General features: G+C 50.6%; 1 protein-coding gene across 1 annotated transcript; it reads right to left on the bottom strand.

Moving 5' to 3' along the window:
* Positions 1–8,536: 8,536 nt before the first annotated feature.
* Positions 8,537–24,634, bottom strand: PELP1 (proline, glutamate and leucine rich protein 1). Its single transcript, XM_044273459.1, has 17 exons — positions 24,482–24,634; positions 24,011–24,078; positions 23,826–23,931; positions 23,258–23,407; positions 23,111–23,182; positions 19,915–19,974; positions 18,036–18,186; positions 17,039–17,168; positions 16,871–16,958; positions 16,650–16,738; positions 14,335–14,457; positions 14,016–14,166; positions 13,822–13,948; positions 12,897–12,952; positions 11,485–11,691; positions 10,095–11,408; positions 8,537–9,721 (listed from the first exon to the last, which is right to left on the bottom strand). Exons 1-17 carry the CDS (start codon positions 24,632–24,634, stop codon positions 9,632–9,634), a joined length of 3,135 nt encoding a protein of 1,044 aa, XP_044129394.1. The 3' UTR covers positions 8,537–9,631.
* Positions 24,635–26,145: the final 1,511 nt, after the last annotated feature.

The following is a 26,145-nucleotide window of genomic DNA, read 5'->3' as shown; positions in this document are numbered from 1 at the left end:
AAAAAAAAAAAAACTGAAAGGAAACGGGAAAAAAAAAAAATAATACACAAACATATTTTTTGTCCTCATTTGATCTGCATTTTCTTCCGGATCCGTTTACTTCAGTGAGGCCGCAAAAGTGGCGGACAGCACACCGTATGTCCGTTCCGCGGCCGCGCAAACATACAGAACGCGTCCTGTTCTTGACTGTATTACAGACAAGGATAGGACTGTTCTATAGAGCGACGGACAGTCCGCAAAACGTGGAACACACACGGCCGGTATCTGGGTTTTGCGGACCGTGTGTGTCTGTGGAAGTAAGGTCAGGCAGAGACACGCAGCATTATAAAGCTGCGCGCTCCTGTTTTTCTCGCAGCCCAGGCCCCATAGAAGTTAATGGGGCTTCAGTGAAAAACGCATCACATCCGCAATAAAGTGCGGATGCGATGCGTTTATCACTGATGGTTGCTAGGAGATGTTGTTTGTAAACCTTCAGTGTTTTATCACGCATCAAAACGCATTCCACCCACCCAGTGGTTTAGAGGGAGGAGGCATCCTCTCCCACTGCCGTGAGCGGTCCGTGGTAACCCGGCCTGGATTCCCACTGAGAGCAGGAGCGCACGGTGTCATTGGTTGCTATGACGCCATGCGCTTTGTGCCGCCGCTGCACTACAGTAATACACTCATATGATCTATACCAGTGTATTACTGTAGGGCATCAGCGGCAGGAAGCGCACGGCGTCATAGCAACCGATGACACTGTGCGCTCCTGCTCTCAGCAGGAATCCAGGCCGGGTTACCACGGACCGCTCACGGCCTTACACACAGGCACCTACACAAGTGAAATCGCAGAGTGCCGATGTCAGAGTATGGCCGCCGGGGGCCTAATGGAGGTCTCAGGCCTGCCCTCAGGGATCCCTATCGGGCTGTGCCCGTCCGTATAATACCCTGTACTGCATAAGCAGTGAAGTGTATTATAGAAGCGACCATACGATCGCATGTCTCTTGTAGCACTAATAAATTGAAAAAGCTACAGCCAGGTCCATAAATATTGGGACATGGACACAATTCTAACATTTTTGGCTCTATACGCCACCACAATGGATCTGAAATGAAACGGACAAGATGTGCTTTACCTGCAGACTGTCAGCTTTAATTTAAGGGTATTTACATCCAAATCAGGTGAACGGTGCAGGAATTACAACAGTTTGCATATGTGCCTCCCACTTGTTAAGGGACCAAAAGTAATGGGACAATTGGCTTCTCAGCTGTTCCATGGCCAGGTGTGTGTTATTCCCTCATTATCCCAATTACAATGAGCAGATACAAGGTCCAGAGTTCATTTCAAGTGTGCTATTTGCATTTGGAATCTGTTGCTGTCAACTCAAGATGAGATCCAAAGAGCTGTCACTATCAGTTAGCAAGCCATCATTAGGCTGAAAAAACACAACAAACCCATCAGCAAAAACATTAGGCGCGGCCAAAACAACTGTTTGGAACATTCTTAAAAAGAAGGAACGCATCGGTGAGCTCAGCAACACCAAAAGACCCGGAAGACCACGGAAAACTACTGTGGTGGATGACTGAAGAATTCTTTCCCTGGTGAAGAAAAGACCCTTCACAACAGTTGCCCAGATCAAGAACACTCTCCAGGAGGTAGGTGTATGTGTGTCAAAGTCAACAATCAAGAGGAGACTTCACCAGAGTGAATACAGAGGGTTCACCACAAGATGTAAACCATTGGTGAGCCTCAAAAACAGGAAGGCCAGATTAGAGTTTGCCAAACGACATCTAAAAAAGCCTTCACAGTTCTGGAACAACATCTTATGGACAGATGAGACCAAGATCAACTTGTACCAAAGTGATGGGAAGAGAAGAGTATGGAGAAGGAAAGGAACTGCTCATGATCCTAAGCATACCACCTCATCAGTGAAGCATGGTAGTGTCATGGCGTGGGCATGTATGGCTGCCAATGGAACTGGTTCTCTTGTATTTATTGATGATGTGACTGCTGACAAAGAAGAGAAAGAAGGGGAACGTTATGCAATGGCCAAGTCAATCACCTGAGCTGAATCCGATTGAGCATTTCACTTGCTGGAGACAAAACGCCCCAGGAACTGAAGAAGGCCTGGCAGAGCAGCACCAGGGATGAAACCCAGCGTCTGGTGATGTCTATGCGTTCCACACTTCAGGCTGTAATTGACTGCTAAGGATTTGCAACCAAGTATTAAAAAGTGAAAGTTTGATTTATGGTTAGTATTATGTCCCATTACTTTTGGTCCCTTAACAAGTAGGAGGCACATATGCAAACTGTTGTAATTCCTACACCGTTCACCTGATTTCGATGTAAACACGCTCAAATTAAAGCTGACAGTCTGCAGGTAAAGCACATCTTGTTCGTTTCATTTCAAATCCATTGTGGTGGTGTATAGAGCCAAAAATTTTTGAATTGTGTTGATGTCCCAATATTTATGGACTTGACTGTACTAAGCTACTGGCGTTTTTTGCTCTCTGGCTCTTGATGTCGAAGAAACTGGGCCTGAGATTTTCTGAAGGTATCGCTTTTGGATATATGTTAAGACAGTCCTGACATCAAGGACTGCCAATCTCCAGCGTAACATTCTCAAGTATGGAGGAATCAGATAATCCCCTAGAGACCTCTGAGATACGGTTCCTTGTAGGACAACTCCTACAGCTCGCTAGTACACCTTGCAGAGGTGATGACTTCTGTAAAGACTTAAAAAAATTATGAATCCGAGAGAAGGGTCTTCTTGTGGCGTAAACTGACGATTAGTCTGTGCAGCTAGCATTATGGACAAGTCACAAGGAGGCGCCTTGGCAATGATAGACAACAGAGGGTTGTAGTCAATGGAGAACATTCAAAACAAGGTCATGTTACCAGTGGGATTCCACAGGGATCTGTACTGGGACCAATTTTGTTTAATATCTTCATAAGTGATATTGCAAAAGGCCTCGATGGTAAGGTTTGTCTTTTTGCTGATGACACAAAGATATGTAACAGGGTTGATGTTCCTGGAGGGAAACGCCAAATGGAAAAGGACTTAGGAAAACTAGAAGAATGGTCAGAACTCTGGCAACTGAAATTTAATGTGGATAAGTGCAAGATAATGCACCTGGGGCGTAAAAACCCAAGGGCAGAATATAGAATATTTGACACAGTCCTGACCTCAGTATCTGAGGAAAGGGATTTAGGAGTAATTATTTCAGAAGACTTAAAGGTGGGAAGACAATGTAATAAAGCAGCACGAAATGCCAGCAGAATGCTTGGATGTATAGGGAGAGGTATAAGCAGTAGAAAGAGTGAAGTGCTTATGCCGCTGTACAGATCACTGGTGAGACCTCACCTGGAGTATTGTGCGCAGTACTGGAGGCCATATCTCCAGAAGGATAGTGATACTCTAGAGAGAGTTCAGAGAAGAGCTACTAAACTGGTCCATGGATTGCAGGATAAAACTTACCAGGAAAGGTTAAAGGACCTTAATATGTATAGCTTGGAAGAAAGAAGAGACCGAGGGGATATGATAGAAACTTTTAAATACATAAAGGGAATCAACTCTGTAAAGGAGGAGAGCATATTTAAAAGAAGAAAAACTACCACAAGAGGACACAGTTTTAAATTAGAGGGGCAAAGGTTTAAAAGTAATATAAGGAAGTATTACTTTACTGAGAGAGTAGTGGATGCATGGAATAGCCTTCCTGCAGAAGTGGTAGCGGCAAATACAGTGAAGGAGTTTAAGCACGCATGGGATAGGCATAAGGCTATCCTTCATATAAGATAGGGCCAGGGGCTATCCATAGTATTCAGTATATTGGGCAGACTAGATGGGCCAAATGGTTCTTATCTGCCGACACATTCTATGTTTCTATATGCTTGGCTGAGATTCTTTAAGGCTCTGAGGAAAGTCCTAACAAGACGATGGTTAGAAGCCTTGCTTTGCCACTGCGCATTGATTGTTGTAAATTGCACAAGTGTTTTTTTTTTCTTATAGCACTAATACCCTCAGTGAAAATCGTAAGTTTAACAGGTTGTCCTTGCCAGCTTCAATGCTACCAGGTGTAACTTGTGTGGATGAGGAAAGAGAATCCCCTTCTAGGAGAGAATGAGCAAAATGCATGGCAGACTCTACCACCTGCCCATGGAGAGTGATCACAGAAGCGGGAACCAGGCCCTGTGCGGGCAGAATAACCAGGGCTTCTATCTGCTCCTCCAGACTCTTTGTGACCACTCCTGGTGGAATACATATACACACCAGCTTCTCCTCCCAGCTGATAAATCATCTAATGCTAGAACATGGCGAGTGCACTACAGAGAGTTTTTGTATTTTCCTCTGTCACCACTGAGAAGATTGTAGGCCCCAGCATTTGGTGGTTGTGGGGACAAGGTTGGAAGAAAGCCAAGGCCAGTCTGACAGCCCTGAGATCTTTCCGGTTGGAGGACAACCCACTCTTCTTGTGCCACATTTTGTGGTCCCACCACCTGTCTACATATGTGCCACAGGCAGAGGCACTTTCTGGAGCCCGTAGAATCAGAAATTTGCCATGTAGCAGATGTTGAATTTTTAGCCACCACTTCAGCTCTTAAGTTGATTGATGCACCTAAAAAGCCCCTTCTCTGAGGCTCTTGGGACATCCGTTCCAAGGAGTGTATATTGTCTTGGAGGGAGCAGAGAATGAGATAAGGTCCATAGTATTACATCGATGACGATTTCATGTCATAGTGAAAGGACACTTTGGGGTGACTCGCCCACTTCAGGATGGCATCTCTTCTCCATGAGGTGTTTTTTGTTAGGTGATGAAAGTTTACAATGAAACCAGGTATTTCAGCTCCTGAGTTGGAACTCTAAATGATCCGAAGCCTTAATCTTGTAACATCTGCATGGTTGGGTGCAGATCCATCAGAAGCTGTTTGGAGGATGCCTTCACCTGCAAATCATCGAGGTACGGGATGTCAGTCCCACCTTGCATCCTTAGGGACCCTGTTAGAATCTCTGTGATCTTGGTAAAACTCTGGGAGCAGATTAAATACTGAAGGCCGAGGAAGTGAATTACAAATGAAGGATGTCCAAGTCTGTGTGTACTGTGATTCTGGGAAATTTCCTGTGGCTGCGTAATACGGGGATGTGCAGGTAGATATCCATGAGATGTAGTATAGCCAGAAAATCCCTTTTCTCCAGAACCCGCTGACTGACCAAATGATCTTCATTTTGAATTTCCTCTTCACCAGGGACCTCTGTCTGAAGATGGTACTTCTTCGAATACCACCTTTTCCAAAGAATCTCTGAAGATGAAGAACACCAGTATTCTTGTTTGTGTTGGAAAAAAAAGGCATCTGGAAATCCTCTGAACACGAGTAAATCGATTTTTTTCTTTTCTTATTGTTGTCTCTGATGAAGGCCTCGACCACATAGGAGAAAATTTTCAGTCTGGTCCCTATCTGCACACCCATACTCTTGGTGTCAACGATTTGGCAATTTCTAGTTGGGCCTGAACTTGAAGATCTTCTATTTGCTCCTGAAAGGAACTAACAGGGTGCTCTTCTTAGTGTCTGTGAACTTCACTCCTTTACCATTGTTCAGAGACTTCGATTTCTCTACTTGAGGAACAAACAAGGAACCTGGTTGAAAAGGCAGATTGCAGAAATGGTTCATTGGCAGACCACTTTTGATCCAAATATCTCATCTGGAAGCATTAGTGAGTGCCAAGGATCCAGAGGACAATTTTACAATGTTCATAGGAGCATCATGGAGGAACTATGATGCCGACTTGAATAAAAGTTCAGTAGGATCTGTCCTCTAGGTAGCCTCCGCTTACACATTTTGACGCAACTTGCTCAGCCAGATTCACAGTGCCTCTGCCACAGAAAAAGATGTCAGGGGCATTCTACTGGCCGCCGAGGCATAAGAGTTTTGTATAGTGAATCTGCTTTACTATCCCTGGGTTCCTTTATTCATGATGACTATTCTGAGGGCAACACAGCTTTTTTTGTTTGCACTGGCTTACTTCTGCTGAATCGGCATTTGGGACAGCCTCCTACACTTCAGAGAATTTTTCATCAAATTAACCTATTTCAGACATTCATCCAATTCTTGATGACCAGGAAACATTCTCTCCCTGGTTTTTGGGAAGTAGAACAGTGTCTCATATTTAACCTTGAAAGAATGAATAAAATAACAGTGGCCCGCCAGCAGGTGTTACCCTGGAAAGGTGCTCTCTCCGAGGGCAACACCCCAAGCCCTTGAAAGTTAGTGCTACAAAATTCAAAATCCAGAGTTGGAGGGCGCTCAGGTCTCTAGAGTTTATAGGGAGATGTAGTGCATTATATTCCTATTAAAATACATGAATTACATTTCAATTGTGGTGTGTTCAAACCAGGGGTGTAGCTATAGGGGGTGCAGAGGTAGCAGTCGCTACCGGGCCCAGGAGCCCGAGGGGGACCAAAGACCTTGTGCCACATAAGAAGACAAACAAAGCACTGAGGGAACAGGGGCCCAAGCTGAACTCTTGCACCACGGCCCACGAGCCTTAGCTACTCCCCTGGTTCAAACTATTCCACTTAGGCCCCCTGCACACGAACGTGTGCGCCCCGTGGTCGTGCTACGGCCTACAAAATGCGGGCCGCAATGCACGAACACAGTCCGTGGGGCAGCCACAGCGGATTGCGGACCCATTCACTTTAATGGATCCGCGATCCGGCCGTTCCGCAAAAAGATAATACACTCCGTGGTGCTTCCGTTCCGCATCTCCGGATTTGCGGACCCATTGAAGTGAATGGGTCCGCATCTGTGAGGCGGAATGCCCACGGAACGGCACCTGTGTATTGCGGATCCGCAATACGGCAACGGGAAGCACAGGCGGCCTTAAACAGTTCACTTGGGGGTGTATATCCCAAAAGGTTACAACAAGCAAAATAACAATGGCTCCCCCTGCCGCCTCCTGTCGCAGAAAGTGAACACTCCTCGGTATACCCGTTGTCGGTTGATAAATAATGTAAACAGGGGGGCACTCAACTATCTGTGGGCGTACAGGACACCCCTTATTATATCAATACAACAAACTAAAAACACAGTGATACACAGTTGCAAATTCCTCGCTAATGTGAATCTAGATCTTCTGCCTAATATATATACATATTGTACCATTACGGTATCTTGAATTCAGGAGCAAACACCCATCTTCCTACGGTAAGTCCACTGTTATTGGCTAAATATGCCAAAAAGGTTACTGAATGTTGGCTCACAAATCCACATCGATGTAAGTAGCACTAAAATTTATAAAAAGCAATAACAATAAAAACATATATATATATATATAAATGCTCATAAGATCAGCACTGTGGTCCTTCCTGCAAATAGTCAATCATATGGTTCAACAACAAAACTATGATAGACTAAGGCTCCCGTCACACTTGCGGCAGAGGATTCCTGATCCGTCTGACAAATGCCATCAGTATGCATACGTTTTGACGGATCCGGCAGGCAGTTCTGCCAACGGAACTGCCTGCCGGATCCGTCAAAACGTATGCAAACTGATGGCATTTGTCAGACGGATCAGGATCCGGATTTGTCTGACAAGTGCATTAAAATGCCGGATCAGTCTCTCCGAAAAAACTGATCCGCCAATTTATTTTTTTTTCACATTTTTTGCGGTCAAAGCATGCCCGGACCGCAAGGCCAGATCCGTTTTGCTGGAACACTCGGGGCCAGATCCGGCATTAATGCATGTCAATGGGAAAAAATGCCGGAATTGCCCTCCAACTCTTTCAACAGGCCCAGTATAGCTGAATACAAAGATGAATGTGTTGGGCACGATGTAGCCGAATACGAGGTTGATGGGAGCAGAGTCGGTATGATAGACTCAGTATGGCCGAGTACAAAGATACGGTTCGCAATTGTCACAATTTGGAACACATATAGCAGCGCTTGAATATACTGGTCTGTACCTTACCACTCCTTGGAAGCTCGCTATGTTGCAGAAGTCTCTGCTTCCCGGCGGCTGGACACAGCCCGCGCGCCGATACAGCGTCCCACGTGACCCGTTCCTTGATTGGTTGCGGGGCGTCCCGAGTGATTCCCGATACGGAGTATGCAGTTTGAATAGGAGCGGTATCTGTAGTTTGTTATTCGTGGTTCAGATAGATCATCGTCCAAGTGTATACAGAGCTGTACTTTCATCTTTAGTTCCCTCGAATTCGAATCTTATGCTGCCATTATAAAGGAGAGCAAATCCGTATACTGCCTACCACTGAGGAAGGGACCGCTAGTCCCGAAACGTGTTTGCTTTTATAAATGGCAGCATAAGATTCGGGGGATCTCCCTATAAACTCTAGAGACCCGAGTGCCCTCCAACTCGTGATTTTCATATTTAACCTTATTCGTACATTTTTGCCCGTTTCTCTGGCATCTTTAACCAATTTTTAAGGGGTATTCCCATCTAACACAATGATAGGGTCCCAGCAATCGAGAACAGAGCCGGGAAAGTGGTGGCAGGAGGACCTCAGGTTTCCCTGGGTCCCGACACCATCAAACTAGCTCCCTATAGAAGGCAATGGGAGAGCATGGCTCATACGGGGGCCACCGCTCCTATTCACTTCTATGGGCCCGACGGAAATTGCCACGGCAGCTCTCGGCTATTTTCGGCGACCTCATAGAAATGAGTGCACGCGCAGTGCGCCCTCCACCACTTTCAGGGCTCTGTAGAATCGCCCTACTTTGCTCAGCACCAGAGAACCCGCCCGCATGAACCCCACAGCGTGACCAGACTTCTGCTGCCGGCTACAACGTGCATCAAAGGACAGGAAAGGGCCGACAGCGGTGGACACATGATGACCGCTGCTTCCGTATCACACCCTGAACACACTTAAATCAACTGTCTGTGCCGTTATACTCCAGTCACAGCCAAAGCAGCACCAACAATTTTGCAGTAGTCAACGTACAGTATGTTGCCCCTCGCTCCCACCAAAAGCGGTCATTATTCAGATCACATGACCTGCCAGTACCCAGGATCCGACCTCACAGCCATCTGGCAGCTTCAGGCCTAAGAACTGCCGGATTTTCAGATGGCTACGGAAATCTCACATGTAAGGGCAGAGACTGTCCACAACATGATCTGTCGCCATCACTTTAATCCCTCGCCCGTTCCAGATTACAAGATGTTCTGGATTAAAAGAATATCAGAGTCCAGAGCGATGTCAAAAACTGAAGGAGACACGGCTGCATCCCAGATTTTTATTGTCAAAGAATAAAAATTAAAAAAAATATGAAGAAAAAAAAATCTCAAGTGAAATAAAAAAACAAAAACAACCCTAAGTGCGGATGTCGTTCACCTACTGGCAGCCAAAAATATCACTATTCCCCCCAAAAACCAGAAGGGTACAAACTAAACCAGCCAGAGGACCATTAAGGGTTAAAAAAAAAAATAAAAAAATAAAAAAAAAGAAGAGGGAAAAATCCAAAGATGAATGTACAGCCTACCGAGCTATGGCTGTGGCAAAACTACAACTCCCATCAAGTTCTGGGAGGTATTGTTTTGCTGCAGTCAGAGCTCTTCATGTTGTAGCCCCCAATGGTGCGCCTTGCGGGGCATTGAACAAAAACAAGCAGCCATGTTTAGGACGAGAGAGGCGCCGACGATGTCACGTGGCGAGGGGCTCCGGGTCTTTGTCGTCATCTGGAGGGCAGTCGATGAAGTCCGCTAACATAGAGTCTGCATCCGGAGGTTCGTCCTGGAGTGGGAAGAGGAAAACAAACAAAAAGATGACTACAATGTGAAGAATGCTACGGTGGGCTCACACTACTCTAGTCACAGCCAGAGCTGCATTTACAATGGTGCTGTTCATCTTCCCCTTTCACATCTCTCTGCAGTGAATTGTGGGAGATGTAGTGTGCGGCCGAGCGTTGTGCCCAAGTGAACAGCAGCACAGGTTGGCTACTGCCTGATGCTCATCAGGACAGGTTGATGGGCGGTGGGGGTGTCTATGCATCACAAAAACACCCGTCAATTTCTATGGGTGCTGTATTATCAATCTGACTGCCTCCAAGACAAGCTAACTGCTAAGAACAGAGGGTGGAGGTCCTATAGGAAGTAGGTGCTCTCACCTCAGGCTCCTCCATGGCATCTACGTCTTCCTCCTCCTCCTCTTCCACCACCACATGTGGCTTTGGTTTCTTCTCCTCCTCCGGTGATTCTTCCGCTGGATCTTCCTCCACAGCAGGGGGTTCAGGCTCGGGAACGGGTTCCTTTTCTGTGACGTCTGGTGTCTCAGTCTCCTCTTCCTCCTTTGTGGGGGCAGCCGGAGGTGGGCTCAGTACAGGTGGAGGTGATGGGCTGGATGTGACCTCCGTTTCTGAGAGCCGGTCCTGCAGAGCCTCCCCACCCGACTCTCGCTCCTCACTCTCTACCAGCATCAGAAGATCCGTGTCTCCAGCGTCATCCTCCTGGACGGGGGACAAACGCGGGGGACCTTCCTCTGCCTCTGGATTGTGCATCACTGGTTGGACTGGTTCTGGCATGGTCTCCATAGAGGGCGTCATCTGCATATCTTCAGCGATTAGCCCATCCTCCTCCTCCCCTTCATCTTCCTCCTCTTCCACCTCGGCATCCAGCTCCTCCTCCTCCTCCTCATCATCTTCCGTCAGTCCTTCATCATCATCAAATTCTTCTTCCTCGTCTTCCAGACCCTCCAAGTCGTCGTCCTCTTCCTCATCGTAATATTCTTCTTCTTCCTCATCATCATACATGCCTTCTTCATCTTCATCTTCATCCTCCTCTTCTTCGTCATCGGTGCTATTAATGTTGATGACCATGTCACCTTCTGGTGGAGCCGAGGCAGATGCAGTTGGTGGCGGCAGAGGTAATTCTGCAGCAATCGGTATCTCAGCAGGGGAGGAACCAGGGCAGGCCAGTGGGGGGGGTGCTGCCGCTGTGGTGGGTGATGGCACTACAGGTTGGGCGGGGATCTCCGCTGAGGAGGTCTCTTCACTGGGAGGTTTTACAGAGGGAGGGGAAGGTTCAGATTTTGGGATGGGCTTCTGTAGGAGACCTTCAGGGACAATGACCACGCTGTCATCCGAGTCACTTTCCAGGGAGATCTCTACGTCGGATGTCTCTTCCTTCTCATAGTGGATAAAGATGGGACATGGGGTTTTCCCACCAAAAGTCTCTGGAGGCGAGGGGATCGGTGGAGCCGGTGGCTCTGCGAGCTGTGGAGGAACCGGGGTCCTGGCAGGAAGATGATTTACAGGTAGAGGGGTGGGGAACGAAAGCGGAGGAGCCGGGGGTCGCTGCACTGGAACCTCTGCTTGCATAGGAGGCCGAGGGCCGTGCTGTGGAAGAGGGCGTTGGAGGCTGGGCACTCGGGGGTGGATAATGACCCTGCATATAGCAAGAGCCTCTGTGCAGAACATGGACACCTGCAATAAGACAACAAATGCTGAGAACCCTGCAAACCCCAGGTCTCTCCCACGTTCATTATGGCCGCCCTCCTACCTGCAAGTTCTCCTCGGTCAACCCCAGTCTGAAGATCCTGATGGCACAGTGCAGGGGGGGAGGAAGCCGAGGGCTGGGGGTCAGCGTTAAGGATAACAGCAGCCGATAAAGTTGTTTCCGACACTCGCTGTTGGCGTAGGGACCGATCCATTGATCTGGACCTTGCTGGAGACGGATCAGAAGAGGGATGGACAACTCCTGGAGACGCTGGAGGGAACACAGAGGCATAAATCTGGTATAAACGCCAAAGATGTAAGGAGCCCTAGAACATCGCGGGTGGAATGTCTCACGTCAGGCCATGTGCAATAACAAGGCATCGCCACAAGGTGGCAGCGGTCATGAAACAAACATGCAAGGCTAGCTGCAATACCCCTGCAGGGTGGCACCAGTCATAAAAAGTACGTGCAGACACTCCACTAAGGGTCCATTCACACGACCGTAAGTGTTTTGTGGATCCGCAAATTGCACTTTTTTGCTGAGCCGCGGAACGGAAGTGCGGATACGGACAGCACACTCTGTGCTGTCCGCATCTTTTCCGGACCCTTTTGAAAATTAATGGGTGCGGAACGGATACGGACGTCTGAATGGAGCCTAAAGGGGTAATCCGGTTGTGAAATGTTATCCCCTATCCACAGGACAGGAGATAACTATTAGATGGCTGATCATAAGTGGGGGCCCCTTGTGCAGATGGCAGATTTAACATGTGCATTGCCTCTCCATTCATCCCAGAAACAGCTGAGTGCAGAAGAATGGATCGGCAGTGTGCATGCTCAACTTGCCGTTCCTTAAAGGGGTTCTGCAGTTAGTTTTAACTGATGATCTATCCTCTGGATAGATCATCAGCATCTGATCGGCAGGGGTCCGACACCCGGGACCCCCGCCGATCAGCTGTTTGAGAAGGCAGCGGCGCAACCTTCTCACTGTTTACCGCTGGCCCAGTGACGTCACGACTTGTATTAACTAGCATGTGCGGGGCTAAGCTCCATTCAAGTGAACAGAGCTTAGCCCCGCCCAGGCCAGTGATGCTAGTCGTGACGTCACTGGGCCATCGGTAAAAAGCGAGAAGGCCGCGGCGCTGCTATAGTTGATCGGCGGGGGTCCCGTGTGTCGGACCCCTGCCGATCAGATGCTGATGATCTATCCAGAGGATAGATCATCAGTTAAAACAAACTGCAGAACCCTTTTAATTTCAGTGGGGGTACGGGCTCCCCATTCGCATAGTGGTAGGATAGGGTATAACTTCTCCTTTAAATCATTTTTATAGTACATTCAAAGTCCCCATTCAATAGGCACAGCAAGCACCACATTGTAACAAAACCATCAGATGTGCGGGCAGGACTAGGTCAGGACCGGTTTTCCCTTAATTTTTAAGCAGGTGGCTGAGGCCTCTGGCGGCCCAGGAGTGCACTCACCCGATGAGTATCCTCTTTGATCAGAGATCCTCCATACAGGATAATGGCGCAGAGGGCTAGGAGGAAAAGAAAGGAAAGCGTAAGCTCCTGCGGCCAGGACCAAAGGATCACCAGCCATTACATTAAAACAGGACAGGCGTAAATCATTGACTGTCTGGAGGCAAGGATCTGGTCAGAGATGATTGTATTAGGCCAAACATGGTCAGTCCGGAGTGACCAAGAGCCAAATTGTGATGGGTGGTCGACTGGCACAGAGGCCGGTCCTGCAGGGTGTCCCTGGTATGTAGGGGTGCGTCAAAAGCACTCAGAGGAAGGACAACAGGGTCATGGGTGCACGTGGGGGTGAGGGCTAGCCCGTCTGGTCAGATCTCACAGAGCCATGTGGGGCGGCACAATGGTCAGGGAGCAATAAAAGGCAGCGGCGCGGTCTAATGAATCCCGTCACATCATGTAGACCGCCAGCTGCGTCACTTACCTTGAGAAGAGGTGGCACCAGGATGCACTATGGGAGGAAGACAAGCCGGCGGAGGCAGTGGGATGCTCTGGGCAATGTTCTAATGGGAAAGCCTGGCATCCAGTAGATGCAACATGTACCATCTGTCTAACCACTGTACCAGTATAGCGGTGCCCCCTCATGGCAGTGGTCGCTTTCAGAAATGCCCAGGCCACAATGCAAGCTGGTCAGGAAGGTGATGACTTGTCTCTAAATTCCTGAGGCCTTAATCTGATCCTCCGATCCATGGAGGTCACACACAGACATGTACGGGATCTGCTGCCGGACTCCACAGGACACCTCTAGAGGTATAGTGGAGTCCACGCCTCGAAGGGTCTGGGGTGGTGGGAATATTATGGCTCATGATTGTATACTGGTGGCTCCTATGGTCAGGATGTGAATGAAGGACCCTCTGGGTGTGTCCTCTCTTACCTCGTAGAGCTGCCGCACACAGCTCTGTATTTGCGCTGCTTTCCCGCTTCCGGTGGCTTTGAAATTCTCTGTTCCCGACCTCCGAGACTTTCTGCTTCTTTGCTCCGAGCTGCACAAACCCAGACATCTGCGGAGAGACAGTGAGTAAAGATCGTGGAGAAGGAGGCGGGGGAGGGGGCGCAAGTTCAGCTCACCTTCACGGCGTCTGCAGGCGGAGAGACGTCACTGAGCAGATGTGCCAGCAGGATGTCCGAATGGTGGGACATGCCCTGCAAGATGCCAGAGGAGACTCCACACATCATCACCCAGCGCTCCAGGACCTGGTACACTGACCCCCGGAGAGAGCTGCAACACAGACACCATTACCGAATCTGAAGACCCCAGTATAGGACAGCAGGGGCTATAACTAGTAGCATCATCCCTTATACTTTAGGGAAACCCCCTTTAAGAACCCCCGCCCTGTCTGTTCCTCTAGGTAAGATACACCTGGCACTGCCCACTCTTCACACCCACCTATAAGGCTTTTCCTGACCGGAGGGGAAGCCGCCTGCACTTCTCACAGACGCCCAGGAGCTGAGAACCTGCGGAAATAATCTGCAGATGACAGAGGAAAACGGCAGGAGACGAGAGCCGCACCTGTGAAGGAGGAAGACGAGAGATTACAGCGCAGCTCCCTGCACCGCCCTCATACCCTGCCCCATCCAGGGGTGACACTCCGCACCGCCCTCACACACTGTCCCATCCAGGGGTGACACTCCGCACCGCCCTCATACCCTGCCCCATCCAGGGGTGACACTCCGCACCGCCCTCATACCCTGCCCCATCCAGGGGTGACACTCCGCACCGCCCTCACACACTGTCCCATCCAGGGGTGACACTCTGCACCGTCCTCATACACTGCCCCATCCAGGGGTGACACTCCGCACCGCCCTCACACACTGTCCCATCCAGGGGTGACACTCTGCACCGTCCTCATACACTGCCCCATCCAGGGGTGACACTCCGCACCGCCCTCACACACTGTCCCATCCAGGGGTGACACTCCGCACCGCCCTCATACACTGCACCATCCAGGGGTGACACTCCGCACCGCCCTCATACACCGCCCCATCCAGGGGTGACACTCCGCACCGCCCTCATACACCGCCCCATCCAGGGGTGACACTCCGCACCGCCCTCATACACTGCACCATCCAGGGGTGACACTCCGCACCGCCCTCATACACCGCCCCATCCAGGGGTGACACTCCGCACCGCCCTCATACACCGCCCCATCCAGGGGTGACACTCCGCACCGCCCTCATACACCGCCCCATCCAGGGGTGACACTCCGCACCGCCCTCATACACTGCCCCATCCAGGGGTTACACTCCGCACCGCCCTCATACCCTGCACCATCCAGGGGTTACACTCCGCACCGCCCTCATACACCGCCCCATCCAGGGGAGACACTCCGCACCGCCCTCATACACGGCACCATCCAGGGGTGACACTCCGCACCGCCCTCATACACCGCCCCATCCAGGGGTGACACTCCGCACCGCCCTCATACACCGCACCATCCAGGGGTGACACTCCGCACCGCCCTCATACACCGCCCTATCCAGGGGTGACACTCCGCACCGCCCTCATACACCGCCCCATCCAGGGGTGACACTCCGCACCGCCCTCATACACCGCCCCATCCAGGGGTGACACTCCGCACCGCCCTCATACACCGCCCCATCCAGGGGTGACACTCCGCACCGCCCTCATACACCGCCCCATCCAGGGGTGACACTCCGCACCGCCCTCATACACCGCACCATCCAGGGGTGACACTCCGCACCGCCCTCATACACCGCACCATCCAGGGGTGACACTCCGCACCGCCCTCATACACCGCCCCATCCAGGGGTGACACTCCGCACCGCCCTCATACACTGCACCATCCAGGGGTGACACTCCGCACCGCCCTCATACACCGCACCATCCAGGGGTGACACTCCGCACCGCCCTCATACACTGCACCATCCAGGGGTGACACTCCGCACCGCCCTCATACACCGCACCATCCAGGGGTGACACTCCGCACCGCCCTCATACACCGCCCCATCCAGGGGTGACACTCCGCACCGCCCTCATACACCGCACCATCCAGGGGTGACACTCCGCACCGCCCTCATACACCGCACCATCCAGGGGTGACACTCCGCACCACCCTCATACACCGCACCATCCAGGGGTGACACTCCGCACCACCCTCATACACTGCACCATCCAGGGGTGACACTCTGCACCGCCCTCACACACTGTCCCATCCAGGGGTGACACTCTGCACCGCCCTCATACACTGCCCCATCCAGGGGTGACACTCCGCACCGCCCTCATACACTGCCCCATCCAGGGGTGACACTCCGCACCGCCCTCATACACTGCACCATCCAGGGGTGACACTCCGCACCGCCCTCATACACTGCACCATCCAGGGGTGACACTCTGCACCGCCCTCACACACTGTCCCATCCAGGGGTGACACTCTGCACCGCCCTCATACACTGCCCCATCCAGGGGTGACACTCCGCACCGCCCTCATACACTGCCCCATCCAGGGGTGACACTCCGCACCACCCTCATACACTGCACCATCCAGGGGTGACACTCCGCACCACCCTCATACATGGCTTCAAGCACTGCCACATACCTGGGAGTAAGTCAGACTGAAACCCTCACATGGTAAGGAATCTGTATATGTTGGGGGCGACAGGATGAGTCTCGCCCTCACGCACAGGGTGAATAGAGCTCATTCATACGTTCACATGAAACCGTATTCGGCGAGTTAATCTTACGCTAAGATTGCAGCCTCCAGGATGTCCAGGGCGCTCCTGTGGACGCTGGGCAGCAGCAGCAGCTTTAGGGCCTCCTCTCCCTGCCAGCTCTACAACACGGAGGAGACAACAACAATCAGTAGCGTGCGTATGGCCGACGGCAAACCTATAGCCATCACAAGCCACAAAGCCCCTCTCCCAGATTCAAAACCACGGTACAGACCCCTCCGGGAGCTACTCACCAGGTTCTTGGCACTCAGGTTGACCACTCGACAGACCAGATTGAGGACATCCGAGGCTGGAACCCGCACAGGGGCTGGGAACTGCTCCCTGTAACACACGCACATGTACTTACAGTCAGCGGTATAAATGCAGACTCTGCGCCTTTAAGAAGCCGGCTGCACCCTTACCTTAACAGCAGACAGACGCACTGCCCCAGGGCTGTGAATCTCCTCACCAGCTGAAGGATACTAGAAGCCCCATCATCCTCCAGGACAGGGAGCTCCAGCTCTGTGCCAGGACCTTCATAGCGGGTGGTGTCTGAGAAGGGCAGAAAATGAGGGAAACATGGAGGAGACTGGCGTCCGCAATTCACTTCTTAATAACGGCTGCCTATGTTATCAGGAGGGGGCGCCGATGTAAATATTCCTGGAGGCGTGGAAGGAGGGGGCCATGCTGCCGCCTCTATTGGACATGCCGGATGCATGATCACCAAGTGCCCCCCGGCAGACCTAGATCAGCTCTGACAGCGAGCCCTCATGCACAGTCACGTCCGTACTTTGGACCGCCAAGATGGAGGCTCAAGGGACTTAACTCTCGGCCTCTGCCTCACTAACGTGACCCTGAGGAGCTTACACGCTGATCAGACATCACAAACCTTATGTGAACATAGTCCAACCCTTTTAGTATGAACTCAAACATTTTCCAGATTTGGGGGCCCTCCTGCAAGACCTGCAGAGGGAAGCACACTTGGGTCCCTCACTGCCATTGATACGAATGACTGGCTGCAGCAGTGACGTGTGACACTCGGGGGGGGGGGGGGGGGCAAAGCGAAGTTTACACGTGGGGACTACATTGCGTCAATGGCAGAGGGGGAACAAAGAAGCCAGAACACAGCGTCGGGGTGCAGGCAAGTGTGCTGACCACCGCAGGACCAATCGGGGGGGGGGGGGGGGGCAGGGTCCCACAAAGCTGGAGAAAAAAGAAGCACAAAATATCATCTTTTTACTTTTTGTACAGAAATTCAAAGTAAGTTTTTTTTTGGAAGAGGTTTTGATGTCGATTCTCCTGCAGAAGTGGATCCAGAAGAGAAGCACAAGTCCTGCCCCACTGGGGATTCTATCGGTTCCCGGCATTATCTGGCTATGCCGGATACGGTGACATACTGGAAGTCCTGGGGACGCTCACCTGTCTCGGCCGCCTGGTACAGCTGCTGGAAGACGGCGTGCAGCGAGCACAGGACGCTCTGGATCTGTCGCTCCCAGTTCTCCGTGTGTTTTATGCCTTGCGAAAAGCCGGAGCCCAGAGACGGCAGGAGAGAAAAGCACTGACAGGCCAGCTGCGGGCAGAAACGGGTGTTACTGCTGTGTCCCCATTGTCCCCTCTCCCATGTCACCCACGGTCCGTATTGGGGTCAGCACAGACACAGATCTCCGGTAGGGCGCCGCCCCACGGCACATACACTGCAGATTGAAAGAGTTACTAAACCTTTTTTTTAATATGATGTCCCTAAAAATTTATGAATGGGCAGCGGCAGCGCAGGGAGTACAGGCAGGAGCGCATATTGCTGCCCGTGCCCCCCGGAGGATTACTAACTCCTGGCATAGCACATGGGTATTCTCTACACATGTACTATGCCAGGATTAGCTGAGCGGAGCGGGCTCCTTCTTCTGCCTGCTCCGCTAATCTAAGAGTCCTGCATGTCCGCTGTTAGCGGAGCCGCTCCGCTCGGGTAATCCTGGCATAGTACAGGGCACCCATGTGCTATGCCAGGGGTTAGTAATCCTCCCTGCTTGTGTGTTCACAGCCCGTACTCCACCGAGCCGTCAGCAGTGCACGAAAAATATAAAACTGATTAATGAAATATATTAGAGATCGTCTTATTAGGGCCATCAAATTAAAGCTGTTATAAAGGTTTAGTTACTCTATAAATCTTATCCACGCGCTCGGTCAAAAATCGGAGCAAATCCATGGAAACTGACACAATTCGGATTTTAAATCCTCAGCGCGTCAATTTATGCCGCAGATTTTCCCATTTACCTTGCGGCGCACGATATCTGCAGGTAACTGGCGTGGATCTGGTCACGGACCAGAGGAGACTCCACAGTGGATCTAGGCTAGGTCTGCGCGACAGATGGGGCAGAACTACATGGCGACATTTTGTCGCAACTATTTTTATGATTGTCTATGTGGTGCCGCAATGCGACATGCTGCGACCGCGACAGTCGCAGAAAAATCCAGCTCAAATGGATCTTTTGCGACTGTCGCAATGCAGCGCGACATCATAGACCATCATTATAGAAACCGTCGTCGTGTAGTCCTAGCCTTAGTCCTTGCAGCAGTTTATGCCGTTCCGTTGTGATGAAATCCCAACCATGTTTGGACACTTTGCTGCGGCCCCTTCATTCTAATCATGGTAATGGGTCCTCCAGTCATCATTTATGGTTGGAGTAACCCTTTAAAGTGTTTTTCTTTTCTTTTTATCCCCCCCCCCTTCTATGGCTCTGCGGCTCCCAGTCTGCGTTCACTGGACTCCCGGTTTCCACACAGATTGGGTCAGCTAATAACAGGACAGCGGGGGCATGTCCCCAAGGAGCATGGCACTGCTGCCTGAGAACACGTCTCCGCCGAGGCCAGTCATAGAGTCCACATGACCAGCTGTGCGGAAGCTGACACGACCTGGGAGCCACGAACCGAGAACGGAGAGGAGGGTAGAGATCTCCGGACAATCCCTTTAAGGGCGATGGACAGCTTCATATCATTTGCATGTTTTGATACAAGATCCTCCTAGTCTTCTGCAGCCGGTACGTGTCCTCCGACATTGCCAACGGCTCATCTGTTTGATAGATGTATTTTATGTGGTCGTAAAGCCGTCGGCTTAGGATACGGTTCAGAAGAGCAGAGAGAAGGGCGACGTGATGAGACCTTGTCTGGAGAGGAGGACACGTGCCCCAATTACAAAACGGATTGTGATCGCATACTCCATGAAGCTGTCCATAGCCCTTTCCATGTGAAATCTCAGGAACCTGTGCACGGCCGGGACTGCCGCCATCTACAGGAGGTTTACCTCTTGGATCTGCACATTTTCTTCATCCAGGAGACTGAGAAAAAACGCCGTCAGCTTCCCCTGCAGGAGAGAAGAACCTTACGTATGAGATCAGAAGGCATGAGCAAAGGTGCTAGGAGGGGGCTAAACGTCCGACCCCAGCCTAACATCTCCTAAATATAAAAACGTAACCCGTCACAAGCTGCCGCAACCAAGAGCGGCAAAAGAGGCGCAGGCAAATTCACCACAGAGATCCGGGCTAACAGGCTGGCATCATTCCTGCCCAATCCCGGACAGTAACCCCTCCTGCCATCACGGAGAACGGAGCCCCTAAGATTCTGACACCGAGATCGCCCCCTTATGAGAATCAATACAGACTGGGGCATCCTCTCTGACACACCGGCACCGACACAAGTGAAATCGCAGAGCGCCGATGTCGGAGTATGGCCGCTGGGGCCTAATGGAGGTCTCAGGCCTGCCCCCAGGGATCCCTATCGGGCTGTGCCCGTCAGTATAATATCCTGTACTGCATAAGCAGTGAAGTGTATTATAGAAGCGACCATACGATCGCATGTCTCTTGTGGTACTAATACATTGTAAAAGCTAAATAAAGCGTTACTAAATAAAAAAAATCTCCAGATTAATAAAAAAAATATATACACTTTTTGCAATTACAACACTTTTCAATGGAAAAAATAGCAAAGTAAAATCCCCTAGTATCGCTGCATCCGTAACGACCCGCGCTAAACAATTATCGTGTCATTTATGCTGCACAGTGAATACCGTAAAAAAATAATAATTATAATACTGCCAGAATTTCATTTTTTTTTTAATTAATTCTCACCCCAAAATCAAGCCCTCAAACAACTCAGTAGAACGAAACAGAGTTATGGGGTTTTCTCCGTTCCCCCTCCAAGAAAGAGTTAAAGTGATTACCTGAGGGTGGAAATGCCCCCCCCCCCATACAGATTCTACTTACCTGGCTCCCTGCGCCGCTACTGGTCCCCGAACGCGAACGGCTGCCTCTGCTTCTCCCTGTGGCAGGCGGTGACGGGGATAAGTCTCCCTAGCGTCACCCTTGTGGCAGGCAGTGACGGGGAGCATCACCCTTGGCGCTAGGGAGGCTCGTCCCCATCACCGCCTGCTGTTTACATCCGCGCACAGGGAGAAGCAGCGGCGGCCGTGTGGGGACCAGAAGTGGCACAAGGGGCAGGGAGCCAGGTAAGTATATTCAGTGAAAAAATGTTATAGAGATCCGCTCACTCCTGCTCTCTCAGGGCAGGTGCACCAACCAAAATTGAGACACCCCTCAAAAGTGAAATAAATGTAGGAAAAAATATGGATGGGCACTCATATATGGAAAAATGGGACAGAATTTATTTAAACATATAATAAAACATCAATAAAACAAATAAATAGTAAAATGAAAATGTATGAGGATATTTTCTGGTTGGAGGTCACCTGCTCAGATAATCTCCACTAGTACGGATAACTTTCACCAGTACGGATAACTTTCACCAGAAAATATGCAGTCCTCTATACCATTAAGATTGTATTAAACATTAGCAATAAATCCTGTATCAAAAATGAAAATGTACACATAGGTGTCAAGCGCTGTTGATTTTCCTTAGTTGATATAATTTGTATCTTATTGTGAATATACAAGTAGCGATATGCAAGTAGCGATATGAATATCAACTATATGTCTTGTTATGGATGCACTAGAATAGTACCAAGTCCGAGTTATTTTTCCTATCCAGGTAATAAGAAATGTCCAGTCTCTATTGTTTGCTTGTAAAAAAGCTGGAAGATATTCTTGGCAGATCACTAGATATATTTTATCTGGTCTAGTTTCAATCTTGCTAATATATGAATTTACCGTCTCATAGTTCTTTACCCACTATGTGGGCTTACCTTTGCCTGGTATAGATTCACTGGGACAAGTGGATCGACTGCTGATCTGTGTTAGAAGCCGGCGTCCTGGCTGTAAAGCAGGTAGCGTTCCACGTGTATATCCCAGATACTTCCGGCAGCTGGTTTGGTTTGAGAAGCTGCGTACTCGTACCTTCAGGCGCAGGTAAATGACGTATTGGAGGTCTCGGGCTGGAGAAAGTTTATTTTTTCTTTCTCTTTCTTTTCCTTTAGAGTGCACTTTTGTCCATGGAGACGGGGTATTATAACAATTGAATAATACCCCGTCTCCATGGACAAAAGTGCACTCTAAAGGAAAAGAAAGAGAAAGAAAAAATAAACTTTCTCCAGCCCGAGACCTCCAATACGTCATTTACCTGCGCCTGAAGGTACGAGTACGCAGCTTCTCAAACCAAACCAGCTGCCGGAAGTATCTGGGATATACACGTGGAACGCTACCTGCTTTACAGCCGGGACGCCGGCTTCTAACACAGATCAGCAGTCGATCCACTTGTCCCAGTGAATCTATACCAGGCAAAGGTAAGCCCACATAGTGGGTAAAGAACTATGAGACGGTAAATTCATATATTAGCAAGATTGAAACTAGACCAGATAAAATATATCTAGTGATCTGCCAAGAATATCTTCCAGCTTTTTTACAAGCAAACAATAGAGACTGGACATTTCTCATTACCTGGATAGGAAAAATAACTCGGACTTGGTACTATTCTAGTGCATCCATAACAAGACATATAGTTGATATTCATATCGCTACTTGCATATCGCTACTTGTATATTCACAATAAGATACAAATTATATCAACTAAGGAAAATCAACAGCGCTTGACACCTATGTGTACATTTTCATTTTTGATACAGGATTTATTGCTAATGTTTAATACAATCTTAATGGTATAGAGGACTGCATATTTTCTGGTGAAAGTTATCCGTACTGGTGAAAGTTATCCGTACTAGTGGAGATTATCTGAGCAGGTGACCTCCAACCAGAAAATATCCTCATACATTTTCATTTTACTATTTATTTGTTTTATTGATGTTTTATTATATGTTTAAATAAATTCTGTCCCATTTTTCCATATATGAGTGCCCATCCATATTTTTTCCTAAGTATATTCAGTGTGAGGGCCCCGGGTGTATGGGGTGTGGGGGTTATTTCCAGATTCGGATAACCCCTTTAATAAGTTAGTCAGTAAATCATGTGATCCCCAAAATGTTGTTCTCCCACGGCCAACCATCCCTTTACGTTTTCTTGAGGGGTGTTAATGGAGGAGGCAGGATACGTTACCCGCAGAGAGCCGCAGGCCCGGGGGTACGAGATCATGCAGGAGCGGATTCCTTCCAGCGCAGACACCAGACACTGGAAGACAAGGAGCATTAGACACACCGACCACAGCTGGAGCCGCTCCACCGACGGGGTCAGCGCCGCACTTACCTGGCGCCTCAGGCCCAGCAGCGAGGTGAGGAGTCCCGGGATCTGATTGGTGGAGATCTCTCGGGATAATTCGGGAAGTGCGGAGGAGTGGGCGAGAAGGGAGCGCAGCACAAACACGGCCAGGCTGATCACCCGCGGAGGGTCCTGGGACTGCGGGGAGAGAAGAAGGCAGCGTACGGTAATACAGGGAGGTCCGGAGCCAGGCATAGCACCCAGTGGTGGAGCACCCGGAGCCCAGGACAGAGCAGGGTGCAGAGGGACACAGCACAGTGATCAACGCAGGAGCGGGCACCTGTACATTACTGTTCTTCATCTCCGCCTCATCCATATCTGTTCTACTCTGAAAACAGAATGCATCGGGGTGATCACAGCAGCACAGAGCATTTCAGAAGCGGTGTGTGCAGACAGCGACATACAATCCAAACCTTGGCCTCGTGCAGCTCAAGACAAGTCGCATCCTAAGGAGCGTCAATGGCTAACAGGTGTTGCATATTCTAAACTGCACGCCCCCTTTTACGGCCATTGGACACCGTGAAGGGAACGCCCAACGAACCACGCAGCGCCTCACCTGTATGACCTGCAGGACGCTGCGGATCCAGGACACACAGTGCTGCTGGAACACATCTGTGGACGACTCTTCCACCACCAGCGAGAGCAGCGACAGACCCTCCGTCCTGCAAGACACAGATCATCACAAGGGGCAACGCCCCCTACAGCACCGAGCGCCACCTGGCGGGAGGGACTGGCACATACCGTGTGGCTGCAGACGACAGGCGGGAGTTACAGCAGCTGAGGAGGCCGGAGACTGCAGCCGAGGAGGCCTGAAACCGAGAGAGAGGAAGAGTGACTGGAGCAGAACAGTACAGCGGGGGCAGGGTTACACCCAGAGATATGATAGGGGTAGCAGTACACCTGGGGATATAAGGGTATGATTACAACTGGAGATAATGAGGGTATGATGGGGGTAGGAGTACAGCTGCAGATATGATGGGGGTAGGAGTACAGCTGCAGATATGATGGGGGTAGGAGTACAGCTGCAGATATGATGGGGGTAGGAGTACAGCTGGAGATATGATGGGGGTAGGGGTACACCCGAGGCTATGATGAGAGTAGGCTGCAGTGATGGGATCCGCCTGCAGGGGGGGCACTTCTTGTCCCCGTGTCCCCCCGGCCCCGCACATCACGCAGTCAGCTCCGCACACAATGGCGACTCCCGCTCCTCACCTCTCCCCGCAGGGCTCCGTGCTCCCGCAGCGCCCGGATCGTCTCCCCCAGCTCCCCGTCACTCAGCTCGTGCTCCAGGAGCCCGCTCACCGCCGCCTCCATCATGCGGACCCCGACACACGTCGCCGCCATCTTCCCGCCACGGCACGTCATCAGCCGGCGCCGCTTCCCCGTGACGTCACCGCTCCGCGCCGCCAGCTGTATCCCTGGTAACCGACGGATCCATAGTAACCAGACCGGCCTCTCTTCCGGGCATCACCATAGCAACCGGAGATAACCGCATGGAAACCAGAAAATAACCATAGACACTGCTGCTAATCACATGGCAACAGCAGCATAACCCATACCTGCCATTACTTCAGAAGGGAGCTATCAAAGTTGGGTACCTTTTGCTCCGCCCATTAATATAGAACACGCCCCCTTGGCACTTCAGTCACAAATATGCCCAGTGTCTCCAAATGTATACAGACAATATACACCAAGCACTTAAAGGGGTATTCCGGTTACAAAAATCCCCTATCCACATTTTGTAAGCAGAATAATGTCACCTCTCATAACCCAAATTCGGATTTTAAACCAGTCATGCTCCACAGCTTACCTTGAATCGGCTGTGCTGTTCTATACTGTAATCTGTCCAGTAGTTTTGCAGAAAAACGACTTTTATAATTATGCAAATTAACCCTGAAGGTGCCCAGAGGGGCGTTATGTTCCCCTTTGTGTGCCCAGTAATGCCCCTCTTACAGTGCCCAAAACGCCTTCCTCCAGAATCCCTAACCACCCACAGCGTCTCATCCCTCTCCTCCTCCTCCCTGACGGCCGAGCGAAGTCTCGCGCAGACGCAGTACCCACTGAGGGCTGCGCCAGTGCGATTTGCTGGAGACTGAGGGAAGAGCGAGCATCGGACATCACTGGGCATGCGCCGAGCCCAGTGACGACGATGAAGCTCCTGCCCTCAGTCTCCAGCAAATCGCACTGGCGCAGCCCTCAGTGGGTACTGCGTCTGCGCGAGACTTCGCTCGGCCGTCAGGGAGGAGGAGGAGAGGGATGAGATGCTGTGGGCGGTTAGGGATTCAGGAGGAAGGCGTTTTGGGCACTGTAAGAGGGGCATTACTGGGCACACAAAGGGGAACATAACGCCCCTCTGGGCACCTTCAGGGTTAATTTGCATAATTATAAAAGTCGTTTTTCTGCAAAACTACTGGACGGGATTGTCCCAAATTTTCTGAGACGGTCCCTGCAAATTCATGCTGAAAATGGGCAGAGCTTATGTAAGCCCAGGCAGATTTGGGGTGGTCCCGGGAAGAGGTGAGTATGTGAGGAAAGCTGGGTGACTATCAGTACAGTCACCATTACAGGTATAAAGGAGTTGGCACCGCGAAGATACAAATCATTTGCACCGTGCCGGACTGCAGGGGCAATATGTGAGTGTAACGGTGTGCCGAATGGGTGTAGTAGTTGTACTCACTTTTGCCGTAGCTCCCTGGGCCGGCCTGCAGTGATGAGGAAGACAGCACTAATTCCTCCTGGGGCACTCTCTGCTGCAGGGAACACCAGCCAGATGGAAGTCGAGCTGCCCTTGATGGTAGTGGGTATGCTTAGGGTGCTTTGGTGGCTGGACCCCTCTGTTCGTGACGCCAGCACCGTGAGGTGCAATTAGGAGATAG

Source organism: Bufo gargarizans, unplaced genomic scaffold (assembly GCF_014858855.1).
Source record: "Bufo gargarizans isolate SCDJY-AF-19 unplaced genomic scaffold, ASM1485885v1 fragScaff_scaffold_689_pilon:::fragment_2:::debris, whole genome shotgun sequence".
Lineage (NCBI taxonomy): Eukaryota > Metazoa > Chordata > Amphibia > Anura > Bufonidae > Bufo > Bufo gargarizans.
The sequence above is the reverse complement of the archived record's forward strand: the minus strand, read 5'-3'. Positions and strand labels throughout refer to the sequence as shown.